The sequence below is a fragment of the Patagioenas fasciata genome, chromosome 3, assembly GCF_037038585.1.
Source record: "Patagioenas fasciata isolate bPatFas1 chromosome 3, bPatFas1.hap1, whole genome shotgun sequence".
NCBI classification, from domain to species: domain Eukaryota; kingdom Metazoa; phylum Chordata; class Aves; order Columbiformes; family Columbidae; genus Patagioenas; species Patagioenas fasciata.
In genome coordinates this window covers 79009856-79023295 of record NC_092522.1, presented here as the reverse complement: position 1 = coordinate 79023295, position 13440 = coordinate 79009856, and the positions used below count along the sequence as shown (strand labels likewise).

The window sequence follows — 13440 nt, the reverse complement described above, 5'->3', positions numbered from 1 at the left end:
TTTGGGGAAATTCATGGAATCATACAACAGTTTGGGTTGGAAGGGATCCTCTAGTCCAACCCCCTGCAATGAGCAGGGACATCTCCAACTAGATCAGGTTGCTCAGAGCCCCATCCAGCCTGGCCTTGAATGTCTCCAGGGATGGGGCATCTACTGCCTCTCTGGGCAACCTGGGCCAGTGTTTCACCACTCTCCTTGGGTGATAAAATTAAAAGAAGATAAACAAAGGTATTCATCTATAATATACTGTACTATCTATATACTTTCCCCCAGTCTAGGTAAACTCTTCTGTTCAATATAGGGATTCTTCAGTACGATTCATCTGCTTTTGAATTTATCCTGATGTCAATCTGTTGGAGACAATAAGTGATGACGCTCAGGGCACTAGGGGTGATGCATTTATTTTTACCTAGCACTTGACTCATTTGCCTCCATTCTTATTTTTATACATGTAATTAAAATGCCTGCCTGCCACTTCAGTACATGAACTAAAATGATTAAAACATTATTTGAACATTATAGCAATCATAGTTACTGCTGCTGTACAAGAGGAAGAACAATTGATCTAGACCAACACAGTCAGGTAAGCTATTCAAGGGAAACCATAAGCTACTAACGCAAAATAGAATGTGGAAGTATTGAGTCAGATGAAAGGAGCATCTAAGGCAGTATATCCCCTGGCTCTGATAAGAGCCCATATTGAAATGCTTAAGGGAAGAGAATGAGAAATCAAGCAAGTACAGAGAAGTATGTCCTGTGGCATGTCCACCCCACTTCCACAGAACTACACTTTAGAGACTTCTTGAGCCAGAAGCTCTATCAAGTCTATCATGTTTAGTAACACAGATTGGATCTATTTTTCAGAACTTCCAAGTCTGCCTCTTCTAAGCTCTTCTTTGAAGCTGTTTAGACCTTTGCTCCCCTGAACATCCTGTGGACGTGTGTTCCACAGTTTATTGTGTATTACATGGAAAAAAACCCCACCCCACCTCATGTTTATTTTAAGCCTTCTAACTAATAGTTTGCATTCAGAGCCAATGAGGCATGCCCAAGCTAGTCTCAAAGAAGCCTTGAACAATACTTCCATCCCTTTCCGTTTTATTAATTCCCCCATCTTCCTTTTTTTTTCCTCTCTCATTTCCTTTCTTTTATCCCCATGTTACCTCTGGAGGGTGTTACAAGCTACACAGGCATCTGATTTACAAATCCATGCCTATTGCATACCAAAATTCCAATTACCAGAAGTATGGCAGTCCTTCAGATACACGCTCTTCCACAATGATGTCACTTCCTTGTAAGTTTAGTCTTTGACTTCGACATCTTGGTTCCCTTCTGAGCTCCCGAGTGATGGTGACCTGGTTTTCGGAGGTGCTTAGCACCCACCACCTCCCGGGGAAGCTGCAGGCACTCCACACACACAAGAGAACACTTTTATGCAAAGCATTTGCCTGGCTCTGGGCACTCATGTATTAAATTGTTATTCTGGATTCAGCTTCACAGTGTAGTGACGCAGGAAATCATCAGTCCTGGAGTGAAATTAAGAACCTTAGGACTGGCAGTGATTTAAGTTAATCACGGTGATTTAAGGTAAGCAGTCCTCTTGAATTAAATATTACTGAATGTGAATCTTCCCAGTTTTTTTCAGGATCAATATAAAATGCTACAGAGTACAATCATCTTACAGACTTTGTGTAGTGTAAATGTGTAGATCATTTCTATATCAGAAGTCCTGCTAGGACATTTGATTTTCAGCTTTATATCTGTTTCCACAATAAAACACACCAAAACTTGAACTTACACATACACTTGCACAATCATCCAATAGATGCACTTTCCATCTGTGCTATAGTTTTTCCTTCTTTCTCTGTTTCTCACTCTTGGAATTTGCTCAGACCTATTCTCTAGCCAAATATATGTATTTTTTTTCTTCTTTTCTTCAGTGTACTCCTCTTTGCATTTCTCTTTGCTTTATTGCCACCTTTCTATGTGTCAGCCTTGCTCCAGTTCTTCTCCCCAATGGCATTCAGAACTCCTGCTACTTTCATACACTCTCACCATTTTAAGCCGCTTTCCCACATGCTCCCTTTCACAGAACACCTTCCTTCCACTGATTTCCAAAGCACAGATGCTTGTTCGCTTTCCATGATGGCAACAACAGCTCTAAAAGAAACATATCATTTCCCCTCCTGCAATTCATGCACAAATGCTTGGCATGCGCTGCTTGGAGAAAGCCTTTTGACTTAGAATTTCCTTGCCTTTGTGGAATCTGTGAAAAAGGCTGATAGATTATAGCTTTGGCAGTTATTTCAAATAACTTTATTTGCAGCCAACTGAGGCAAAATCTGTCAATGGTGCTGTCCCCCTGTTCTTTCAAAGGTCGTTGGTGTTTCATGAGTGAGCTCAAAGTCGAGCTGGTTCAAAGGGAGGCTCACATTTCATTATTTTCCAAGAAGGTTAGATTACACGTTCTAATGGTGACAGGACTGTCCTACAAGACATAAGAGCAGGGTTCTAGCTGAGGCTGTGAGACTCCTCAAGTACATGTGTTTTGTCACTTTATCTCTCTCTTGATGATTTCTCATCTGCAAAATAGCTGTAATACTAACTGGTAGCTGTAATATTAGTTAACAACAGAGAAGGCGGCCCAGCTAACCATATGGGTGGCTAGGTTTGGACCTGGTTTTGGTGTTGGCAGTTCAAGTAAAGCCAATAAACCTCAGTCTACAGCTTCTCAGACCGGAGCTTAAAAGATGCTAATTGTCACTCACAATATGCAAGAGGCAATTTCTGACATTGTCCCACGGGTAAGAGGAAGCAATACAGAGCCTTGGCTCTCTCTGCAAGCCAGCCAACTTCCTGCCTAAGCTTGCAGGAATGGTGGTGCATCTGGGGACCTCTACTGATACTGAAAACAAACCACAGCATGGCGGGGGGTTGCCATGTACATCTGTGGTAGGAGCAGGATTTCAATCCATGCTAATTGAGATATGCATGGAGTTCCTGACCCTTAGCTCCCAGGAGTTACCCAAAGCTGAAGTCTTGTGGGAAGACTTTACCACACCAGCTGGGTGGGACGGAAGTTGTATGTGATCGTCTCCCATCAGCACCCTCCAGTGATCTGAAAGGGACTAGGAGGAAATGTCAATTCTGCTTTAACTAAGAGTGTTGTGAAAATAACCACATATGATTTCAAGAATCTTGGATGGAGATGGATATATACATTGGCCCTGTCCTAAGGGGAAAAAATCTAGCCTGTGTAGAGAATGATTCTTGGGACTGTCTTTGAGCAGAGTCTATTTTTGATTATGGCAATAAGAGATGTAGATTATTATCATTAATGTTACATGCATGATTTAATTAGAAAAGAGCAACACAGTTCAGGAAAACAAAATCTTTCCAGATAATAGTTACACTAATTACCAAAAAGATCATAAATCAAAGCAAATTGAATAAACTGCAGGAGAAATGGGCTGACAAGAATCTCATGAAGTTCAGCAAAAAAAATGCAAAGTCCTGCACCTGTAGGGGAATCCTATTTGTAGTAATACAGGTGGGGGACTGGCTAGAAAGCAGCTTTGCAGGTAAGGCCCTGGGGACCCTGGCATTCAAACATGAGCCAGCAGTGCACCCGCACTGCAAAGAAGGTCTGGTTGCCTTAGGAAGAGCATTGCTGGCAGGTTGAGAGAGGTGATCCTTCCTCTCTGCTCAACCCTGGTGAGACATGTCTGGAGTGCTGGGCCCAGGTCTGGGATCCCCAGTATAAGGGAGACACTGGAACAACGGCAGCAAAGGGCCATGGAGATGATGGAGGGACTGGAGCAACTGATGTACCGGGAGAGGCTGAGAGATTTGGGGTTGTTCAGCCAGAAGAAGAGAAAGCTCAGAGGGGATCTGATCAATGTGTATAAACACCCAGGGGGGAAGTAGAGAAGATGTAGCCAGGGTATTCTCAGTGAAAGGACAAGGGGCACATGGCACAAATTGAAATACAGGAAATTCCATTTAAACATAAGAAAAATATTTTTTTGACTGAAGGTGGTCAAACACTGGAACAGGTAACCCTGAGACACTGAAGAGTCTCCATCTTTGGAAATATCCAAAACGTGACTGGACACAGAGCCAACCTGCTCTGCTTTGAGCAGAGTGGTTGGACTATGTGACCTCCAGAGGCCCCTTCCAATCTCAGCTATTCTTTGGTTTGCTGAGTAAAGAACATGGTCCTATGCTGAAAATACGTACCACATCCTAGTCCTGAGTGTGTTTCTGTTACACATGCCCAAGATATGTTCAGGGTTTTTTTGACAGACTTTTTGCCACAGTGATGTGAATGAGTTGCTGTTGTATATTAGGTTGTGTAAAATTTATGTAAATGTAACTGAGAAGATCAAGAGGTTGAATCACATGTCATGTAGGATTCTGGTGAGATACCGGCAGGAAAGCAAGCATTGCAGTAGAGGAGTAATAGTCAAATAATGACATGACAAAGCCCTACTTTACCCAAGTCTAAATCATTTAGTATATGTCGCTGTAGATACCTTGACATGTTTCTTTGGGTCCAGGAAAGGAATGAATAACCCACTGTATCTTGTATATGCAATGCAGGGGCTAATTTGGACAAAATCATGTAATGTTTTTGAAAGCATGACAAGAAAATTAAGGATGAAGAAACTGCAGAATGACTTTTATGAATGAAAAGAACCTGTAATTGTTTTCCATCCCTTGACAGATGTTACTTAAACTGACATACTATATCATGCAACAAAACTCACAGGGGAAATACAAGATTATGAGAAAATGTATAAACCACTATCTTCATTGTAAAAAAAATCTTTTATTCTTCACAGCGAGACAAAGAGAGGAGGGATGCCTTTTAGGAATAACTTGCTGTAGATTACTGTAATAATATTTTCAGGAATGTATCAGCCCAATTGATCTATTTAAAAAAAAAAGAAAGAAAAAAAAGAAGTTAAAAAGAAGGGAGAACTTTTTGTGGTATCCCAATCCCACACAACCTCTCCCCCTCTCTTCCTGTCATTGTAACATCTGGGAGAATTACCCATTTATTAAGGTGAAAATAAGAATACTTTGCCCTGCCTTTTTCTGTGTGGAAAAGTAAAAGAATGGGAAGGAGTGGAAATGGTCATTGTCAGGAAATGACAGGTGAAGAAATGAATGTGCCTTGGCTGTAAATACTTTCAGTTCACCTCGGAGGGAACTTGACAGCTGTGGGACAGCTGCAGAGAGCACAAGTCTCCACCCCTCACTGGTTTTGCTTCTGACTTCAATGGTTCCCTGCTTTCAAGGTAGCAGGGGCTGAGAGCAGCAGGGTCTCTCAGGTACCTTGGACCTTCTCCAAAGCAGCCTTTGGAGGTCAGCATTTTGGATGTCAGCCGCAAGGAAATAAGAAGCCCTCGAGAAAGCATGGCTTCGTATATGCTCTTACCAATCTGTATGACAGAGCAAGTAGACCACTTGTTTTAACCAAATGAAAATTTAAGATTCAAAAGTTCCATTCTGAGGAACAGTCCTCAACCATAACGAAGTCTAGAGGTTGCAAATGCAGTTTGTCACAGTCAAGTTTGAGCCTGGTATCTAACTTCCTTGCTCGTCCACAGGTTGTCCATTTTCCTCTGTCTGATGTTTAGCATTATGTTCAATATGAAAATGTCGCAGCAGGGTCGCTGAATAACCATAGTGGATAGATAGGGTGTAGCAGCAGACAGATGATAAAGATTTTTCCGCAAAGTCAATACTGGTGTCCAGGACATATTTTACTAATTTGGTTTTTAATGCATTGCAGATACCTTTTTAAAGTTTTAATATTGATTGATTTTTTATGGCATGGGTGTTCTTTGATGCTGAAGAAGGAAAAGACTCCTCCTTGCTTACTTTTGGTGTAGGGAACATGAGAAATGAAACAAGAAACAAAAAGGCATTTTACCAGAGGACTTGTAAGTAATTAACAAAGAAGCAGAAAAATGAGTGAACATTTCTTTCTGTTTATCATACTAGGTGAAATTTCAGGTAAGAATAGCAATCATTAATTAATTATTTAATAAGTTAAATAAAGTTTCACTCTGTTTGCCAGAACTTTTAAATGAATTAACAGTATTAAGGCTCTATCTTGCCATTAATCTGTACAGATTTGACACTGATACCCTAAAGCAGTACAAAAAATGAAACATTCATCAATATTAAAATACCTTCAAACATTTCCAGACCTTTGTATTTGGAAAGCCGCCACTACTCCCATTTCAACTGCCATACTGTGTCTGCTTTGGAGAGGCTACCTCTTGACATTTTGCAGAACAGCCTCTAATCGTCTAAGGAAACTCTGGATTGAGATTAGTATCCAAAGCAGAAAGGAATCTACAGACACTACTGTGTGTGAGTAATGCTGCAGGCATTCATCCAAGCTCAGGGATGAGTGGAATGTACCTCTTCTCAAAGGTATGGGTGAAATAACATCATTGAAGTGGAAGTGGGGATTGGGTGGAACAGAAGTGAGGGAGAGGTTCACATGTGTTTTCCATATGCATAGAAATGGATGGCTGTGCTTAAAAAAAAAAAAATTATATATATATATATTTGGAGCTGATATTTTAATTATTCAGTGCATTTATTTGCTTCTGATGGCATAAATAATCTATCACCTTAGTGTATCATACAAAAAGTCAAAGGAATGTTTCCATATCAAGTCAAATAAAACATAATGGTACTTTTCTATGAACACATATAATTAATTTATTTGTTTAATTAAACACTTCAGCAAACCAAATACCTGAATGTAAATTGCTGTTCATTATGGGTTTGCCTGGGATACAGATGAAACAAGAATAGGTTATCTTGTGAAAAACTGCGTAGACATATGTTTTCCACGGTGATTGGCATTATTAAGCAACCTGATGGAGATCTGACACAACCTTGGCAAGTAGGGAACAATAAGGTAAATTATCAGCAATATTAAGAGAAACCAGTTAAGAGCTGCATCTCTATTTTGGCCTGCAACATCTGCAGCTGTTATTTGGGAACAAACAACAAACACACACAACAAAAAACAACCCACAAGATCCTCCCTTTTTACCTGCAGCTTTCTCCCTGTATGTGTGAGTGCACATGTGTTGTTTATACGTGCATAAACGCACACTGACTTGTCCTCACATCTTGGTACCCGAGGTTCCATGACGCGTTTCCCACCGTGTTGAGAAGACGATATACAGGAGGGGGAGCTCTCGCCGCAGCCGCCGCGGCGGCAGCCCGGGCTGCGCCGGGCGGGGACGCTCACCCAGGGCAGGGATGCTCCGCTCCCCTGGACAGGGGTGCTCCCCAAGGTAGGGATGCTCCCCCGGGGCCGGGATGCTCCCCAAGGTAGGATGCTCCCCAGACAGGGATGCTCCCCAAGGCAGGGATGCTCCCCAGAGCAGAGATGCTGCCCAAGGGCTGTGGATCCTCAGCCCCTTCCACCTAGGACTCCTGCCTCCTACGGGGCAGCACAACTGCTACAGTAATTACCCTGGTTGTCCTAATTTTGGCTCTGAAAACCATCACGTGGTTTCCAGTGTGGCCCCAGACTGCCATTTGTTTGATGCCGTTGCCTTTTAAAACCTTTTGCTTTGGAGCTGTCGTGCTGCTTACATATTTACCAGCTGGAAAAATCAGGCCTGCTTGTTTATCTTGTCCTCTCTGGTAGGAAATAATGAGAAGAAATGGTTCAATAATAATATTAAAGAGAGTTACACATTAATAAGGACCAAACTGAAGAACTTAGTTACAGCAAAGTGTGGCTTTTGTGCTACCTGAAAAGAACTCCCGTAAGTGGATAGGTGCCCTTTTAAAATAGGCAAATACTAATAAATATGAATATGAATAATATAATAGAAATTAAACCTGGGGCAATTTATTTTAGTAAATTCATTTGCACCTGTTGTTTTATGAACAATATTTGTTTTACAGAGGGCCAAATTACTGTGCTTGCAAAAATCCAAGTACAAATTCAGAGACAGAAATGCAAAGCCCTGATAGAACAAAAATATGGAGCTTGGCAAAGCACCTCGGGTGTAAAACACACACTTGGGCAATGGAAGGAAAAGTTCAAGTTCTTGCCATGACTCAGATACAGCAGAGACCTGAACTTCAGTCTTGCAGGTGGCATAGCGACCACTGAAAGGCAGATAATGTTGTTTTTTTTCTTCCCAACTTTGAAAATAACCAGTGAGGTAACTGAAAAACAAAACAAAACAAACAAAAAGCACAAAAACAACCAGCAATCCCAAACCCTTGAACAGGCAAGTGAGTGAGAAACTTACTTTACTGTGCTGTGGTTAGAGCACGCACGCATTGTGGGAAGCCTGATACGCAGTTCCTGCTCCCTTTCAAGATGAGTTACAGTAAAGAGTAAGAAGCTTTTTTCCCCCTCGCCTTATAAAAATCTTATTTTTGCTTTGAATGAGATTGGAAACATTTTGAAAACCCTGCACTTCTTTTTTTTTTTTTTTTTTTCTTTTTAGGAACATGGGATTCTTGCTTTCCAACACACACTATGTAATTGATTGATTTAAAATCACCTTGGAAATTGGTCCAGTTCACCAAGGAATTTGGTCTCATTAATCTCAGCAGCAAAATCTTTGCTGATTTCCAAGGATGAGAATTTAATCTTTGGCTAAAAACTGCTTACTGATACCACATAGCCTGGTATCTCTGTCTGGTAGAATAAATGCTAGCAGCCCTATTGATCTTATCAGCCACCTTTATTCACCTATTTAAGATGTTCGCAGAATCCATATTGAGCACTACTGAACCAGGTTTCTTTACCAAAAATACAGGTTTTCACACAATAAATATGTGCTGCCACGGTTCAGTAAATGTATTGAATGTTAGGGTCTCTGTAATGTAAATACCAGATTTATTTTCTCATAACTTTTTGGAGAGGTTCAGATCAATGCCATTGTATGCCTGACAAATTTATGGCTTCCATAGCTTTTGACATTCTGCCTCCCCTTACAAGTTCACGAGCTACGATTAAAACCTGAAAGCGTTCCTTTTTGCTAGTCATCCCCTCCCCAGTAACAAGTGGAATAATTAGATGGTTTCCAAATCTGATTTCAGTATCTACAATGTGTGTCAGATAACATCTGAGCACGCTAAATGCATGAACTTCTGCGTTGACAGTTGATGGTCCTCCATATGCTATCACTAAGAAGAACAACTTCCCAAGAATATGTAGGATGATAATATGCAATATATAAAGGTAATAACAGCTCTAGAAAAATAGGAATCATGACAGTTGCAGAAATAAGCTGCTGCCAGATGAAGAGATATTATTATTAGGACACAGAGAGGTAGAACTTTTGTATCTATCCAAAGCCTGTATTAGACACCAAGAAAAAAAGGAAATGCTCTAAGACCATGTTTTTTATCTGGTGGTTGATGAGGTACTGGGGGACTGGAGGCTGTTTTTAAGGAGCTTGCCAAAGTAGCTGAGAAAAATGAGCCTACTGTCAGGAGGCATAAGTTCACATCCCCATACAAAAGTATTTGGAAAAATACTGGAAAAAAGCCTAACTGAAAGCTGCTATTTTGGTGATCAAGAAGTGAAGATCAGTGTTCAGAACTGGTTGCAAGAGGGGTAGGAAGTGCTTCAATTTACAACCAAACCTTCAGCCGCTACTCAGGAAAACTGAAATGACAGATTTGATCCTGAAGACATTTGTTTTGCTCTACTCACTGTAACCTGCTGAAGACAATTCACTTCATTTGGGTTTGCAAACACAGTCTCCAAAGTCCCTCCCAATACTAAAGGAAGTTCTGTTTATGTTGGGAGCTTGGAGTTAATCTTTGTGTAGGATTATCGACTCAGTGTTTTACATTTATGCCATGAAACACTACTTTATTACAATATTTATAGAAAGTGTTGAGTAGTAGTCTTCAGATGTTTCACTGAACAAGAACCAATTGAGGCAATACTCTGTTTAGCAGAAGTTCTAAGGTTTTCATTAAAACTCTGCTATCCACTCTGCAGAGAAACTAGTGATATGTCCCTAATACAATAATTAATTTTACCTTTTTCATTAGAAGGACTTAGCGTATCAGCAAGGTGGTGGCAATTCAAAGCAGAACAGTTATCTGAGGTTGGCTTGCTTTTTCCAGCTGAAGATTTCAAAGAGCTCTGAGGCTACATGAGATTCTGTTTATAAGCAACTTCCCCTTGGCGCTGCCTGTCTTACCCCTACTGTGCGAGAGAACACGTTGAGATTCTGGGAATATCTCCTGTACTTGATGAGACCTCAACTGTACCAATTTGTTTGTAAAAGAACACAAAACATAGAGATGAAGTTGCTTTTGGTGTGACACAGGAGGGAAACCTCCCTATTAACCATCATCCTTTGAAGGTTACCTGTGGAGCCACAAGTTAGTTTCCACAAGTTTCAGAACTCACTATGTTTTAAAATATTACAGGCAAGAAAAAAAAAATAAAATCTAGGTTTTTTCTCATGCTTGCTGCTGGTGAGTCTGAGGCCAGACCTTGAACCCCTGGGGCGCGCTGAATGGACCGAGCCCCTGGCATGACTCCATCTGCGGGTGACTCCTGTAGCTCCTCGCTGCCAGCAGAGCCTTCTCAAGGGTCTCTGCGAGGTCCCACCGCTCTGTGAAAACGAACAAACAGATCTGTTTTTTTCCAACAACTGCCCGATTCTTTTCAGGCAGCGAGGGGAGCGGCAGCACGTTTGCTTCACAGCCAGCGGCCGTGACCTTACTGCTGCGGATGTGCTCCAGGATTTCACAGACGGAGGTCTGGTTGCTATCTCACCTTTTGATGCTTGCTTCTGTAACAGCCAAGACTGTGCAAAAATCCCAGTTTCTTCCTATTTTCAGTGCCACAGGGGAAAATGTGCTCTGTGTCTCTAATCACTCTGCCATCTGAAGCAGGCAAGGCTCATTTTAATCACGAAATGAGCAAAGGAGTTGTGCTCAACTTTTCATACTGAAAACTGTCAGTGATTTAAGCTTCAGAAACAGAGAATGTAAATTAGACATTGTTGCATGCAAAACGAACCTATCTTTGACAGGCTAAACAGAGATTTTTAAGGGGAGCCTACTCATACCCACACAGAACGCAGTTTATGTTTCAACTGCGAGATTTTTTTCCTTTTTTTTAATGTATAATTTTCAGGTGTACTGCAGTCATAACGAGAAGCCCGTACAATTACAATTTTGACTAACTGCACAATGGACACCCCCGTGCCGTACGGTATTGTGTCGGGTAATTAGGGACTGCCAGGGAGCGGGAAAGCACAACCCAGGAATAATCGATGTCTCCCCCGCAGTGTGTACTGTAATCCAGCACCTCCTAGCCGAAGCGCGTCCCAGCGAACCATTCATCCTCCCCTCCCGGGCGCGGAGCAAGGAGCAGCCAAACCTCGGCGCGGCGGCGAGCCCCGGCTGGCTGCGGCGGGGACGGGACAGGCGCCGCGGGGAGCGCGGGAGACCCCGCCGGCCACGCAGTGGGGGGCATGGCCGCGACAGCCCGGCGCTGGGGGCCGGCCCCACGCGTGTGCGTGGGGGAAACACGGCCCCCTCCCCCATGCCAAGCGGGGGCGGGTGCGCACCGCCCCCTCCCCTCCGCTCCGCCCGGTGCTCGGCGCGGCGCCCCTCCTCCTACCCCCGGCTCCCATGGCGGGCAGCGGCGGCCGATTCGGTGCGGCAAGCCCCGCCCGCCGGCGGGCCGAGTCCGGCCTCCCCCTTCCCTCCGCCGCCCCCTCCGCGGCAGCCCGCCAGCAGCGCCACAGCAGGCGCGGGGCCGGCTCGCTCCGCGCTGCCTCTCGCCCCTGCCCGCCCCGCCGCCCCGCCGCGCCGCTCCCATGCAGGCCGGCGGCGAGGCAGAAGATGGCTGACTCGCCGGGGCACCCGCGCCCCTGCCCGCCCGCGCCCCCCGCCCGCCCGCCACCGCCGCCGCGCTCCCCCCGGGCCCTCCGCGGCGCCGCCTGCCACCACTGAGAGCCGCCGCCGCCGCCGCTCCCCCCCACCCCGCGCCCCTCCCGGCCCCCCCAGAGCACCAGCAGCCATTTCATCTCCACCACCAAGTAGGCGCAAAAAATGGCAGAAATGGAGAAAGAAGGGAGACCTCCCGAAAATAAAAGGAGCAGGAAGCCGGCTCACCCGGTGAAGCGGGAGATCAACGAGGAGATGAAGGTAGGTGCCTGTGATGGGGAAGGGAGCGGGGCTCCCCCCCCGCCCCTCCGCCTCCCTGCATGGAAATGAAATAAGAAAGGATCTCTTGTCATTTTTTTTTTTTTTTGTAGGATGCACTGAATGTGTCTCAACTCCGCCTCCTGGGCTGGAAACAGAGACGAATTCACAGGCTGCAAATCCTGTTCATTGACCAGCTTTGATTTATTTATTTTTTAAACATAACTCTCCCTCTTTGAGCTTTTAAGCTCCTTGGGTGCCAGTGATGAGCCTTTTTTTCTTTTCCTTTTTCTTTTTTCTTTCTATAGCTATGCTCTCAGGTAGCTGGGAAGCCCTAAAGTTAGAAAAGAAAGAGACCAGACCTCTTTTAAACACTGCATTTCTCCCCTTTTTCAGTAGCCAGCTGCAACTGTATAATTAAATTGTCAAAGTGAAATGTTACGGTCTGAGCCGCGCATCATTCTCGCACTTAGGCGCGGAGAGCTCTTTTCCCTCCTTTTCCCTTTTGCCGCCTCCTGCGCTCCAGGCGCCGGGCTCCGCAGCCCATCGCGGCGGCAGAGGTGCCGCTGGAAGGAAGGCGGCTGTCCCAGGGCTGCTTTGGATGAAAGTGTATTTGTCGTGCGGAGGGCTGGCCTGCCTGATAGGAAGAGCTGCCAATCCGGCTGGGCTCTGGAGGTAGTGCTTGAGGCAGCCGCTCCAGATGTTGGGGAGGATGCGATCGCACAAAAACGTTATTTTGGGACTTCTTTTATCATTAGGTCGCTGCTCCGGGCTTGACCAGTCCTATTTTCTTGTGCCTGTTTTCCATGTCTGTTTTGTGTTTTTTTTACATCTCTATTTGCCCAAAGTTGGGAACACCTTATTGGGAGACTTTAGCAGAACTTGTTGTTGTTTAATGTGCAGATAAAATGAGGAAAACAGCGTAGTCTGGTTATGAGACAAAGCTGCTGACATTTAATTTGAATATGTCATTTATTAAAAGGCTGATTGTAAGTGGAGGACTGCCTGGAAAATGTCACACATTTGTGTAGTATGTATGCTATAGGCAAGTATGTAAATATGCATGATACCTAGGGAAAATATCTTTGCTTTCCGGAGCATTGATCTCCCCATGTAAAATTAAATGGGGATGCGCAATCCCTTCCCTTCTCCCCTCTTTTGCTCACCGCTAGTTTCGGTTAGGTGCCCTTTCCTGCCTAAGGCAGATGTTCTTGCTCCTGCTGCCCGCGTAATGAGTGTGTACACAGTTCTGCA

At 44.1% G+C, this 13440-nt stretch overlaps 1 protein-coding gene and 1 long non-coding RNA gene across 3 annotated transcripts in view; one reads left to right on the top strand and one right to left on the bottom strand.

Annotated features, from left to right (window-relative positions):
- Nucleotides 1-5977: 5977 nt before the first annotated feature.
- LOC136099760 (uncharacterized) lies at nucleotides 5978-12266 on the bottom strand. The gene is made up of 3 exons (XR_010651116.2): nucleotides 12157-12266; nucleotides 10808-11004; nucleotides 5978-10643 (listed from the first exon to the last, which is right to left on the bottom strand). It is a non-coding gene; the product is annotated as an uncharacterized lncRNA (long non-coding RNA).
- SOBP (sine oculis binding protein homolog) overlaps nucleotides 11983-13440 on the top strand; it is a 117737-nt gene continuing 116279 nt past the window's right edge. The window contains exon 1 of one of the 2 annotated variants that reach the window (XM_065834292.2): nucleotides 11983-12189. In XM_065834292.2, the coding sequence (XP_065690364.1) occupies nucleotides 12094-12189 (96 nt within the window). In that variant the 5' untranslated portion in view covers nucleotides 11983-12093. The remainder of the gene's footprint in view (nucleotides 12190-13440) is intronic. The other variant, XM_065834291.2, reaches the window with a different exon arrangement.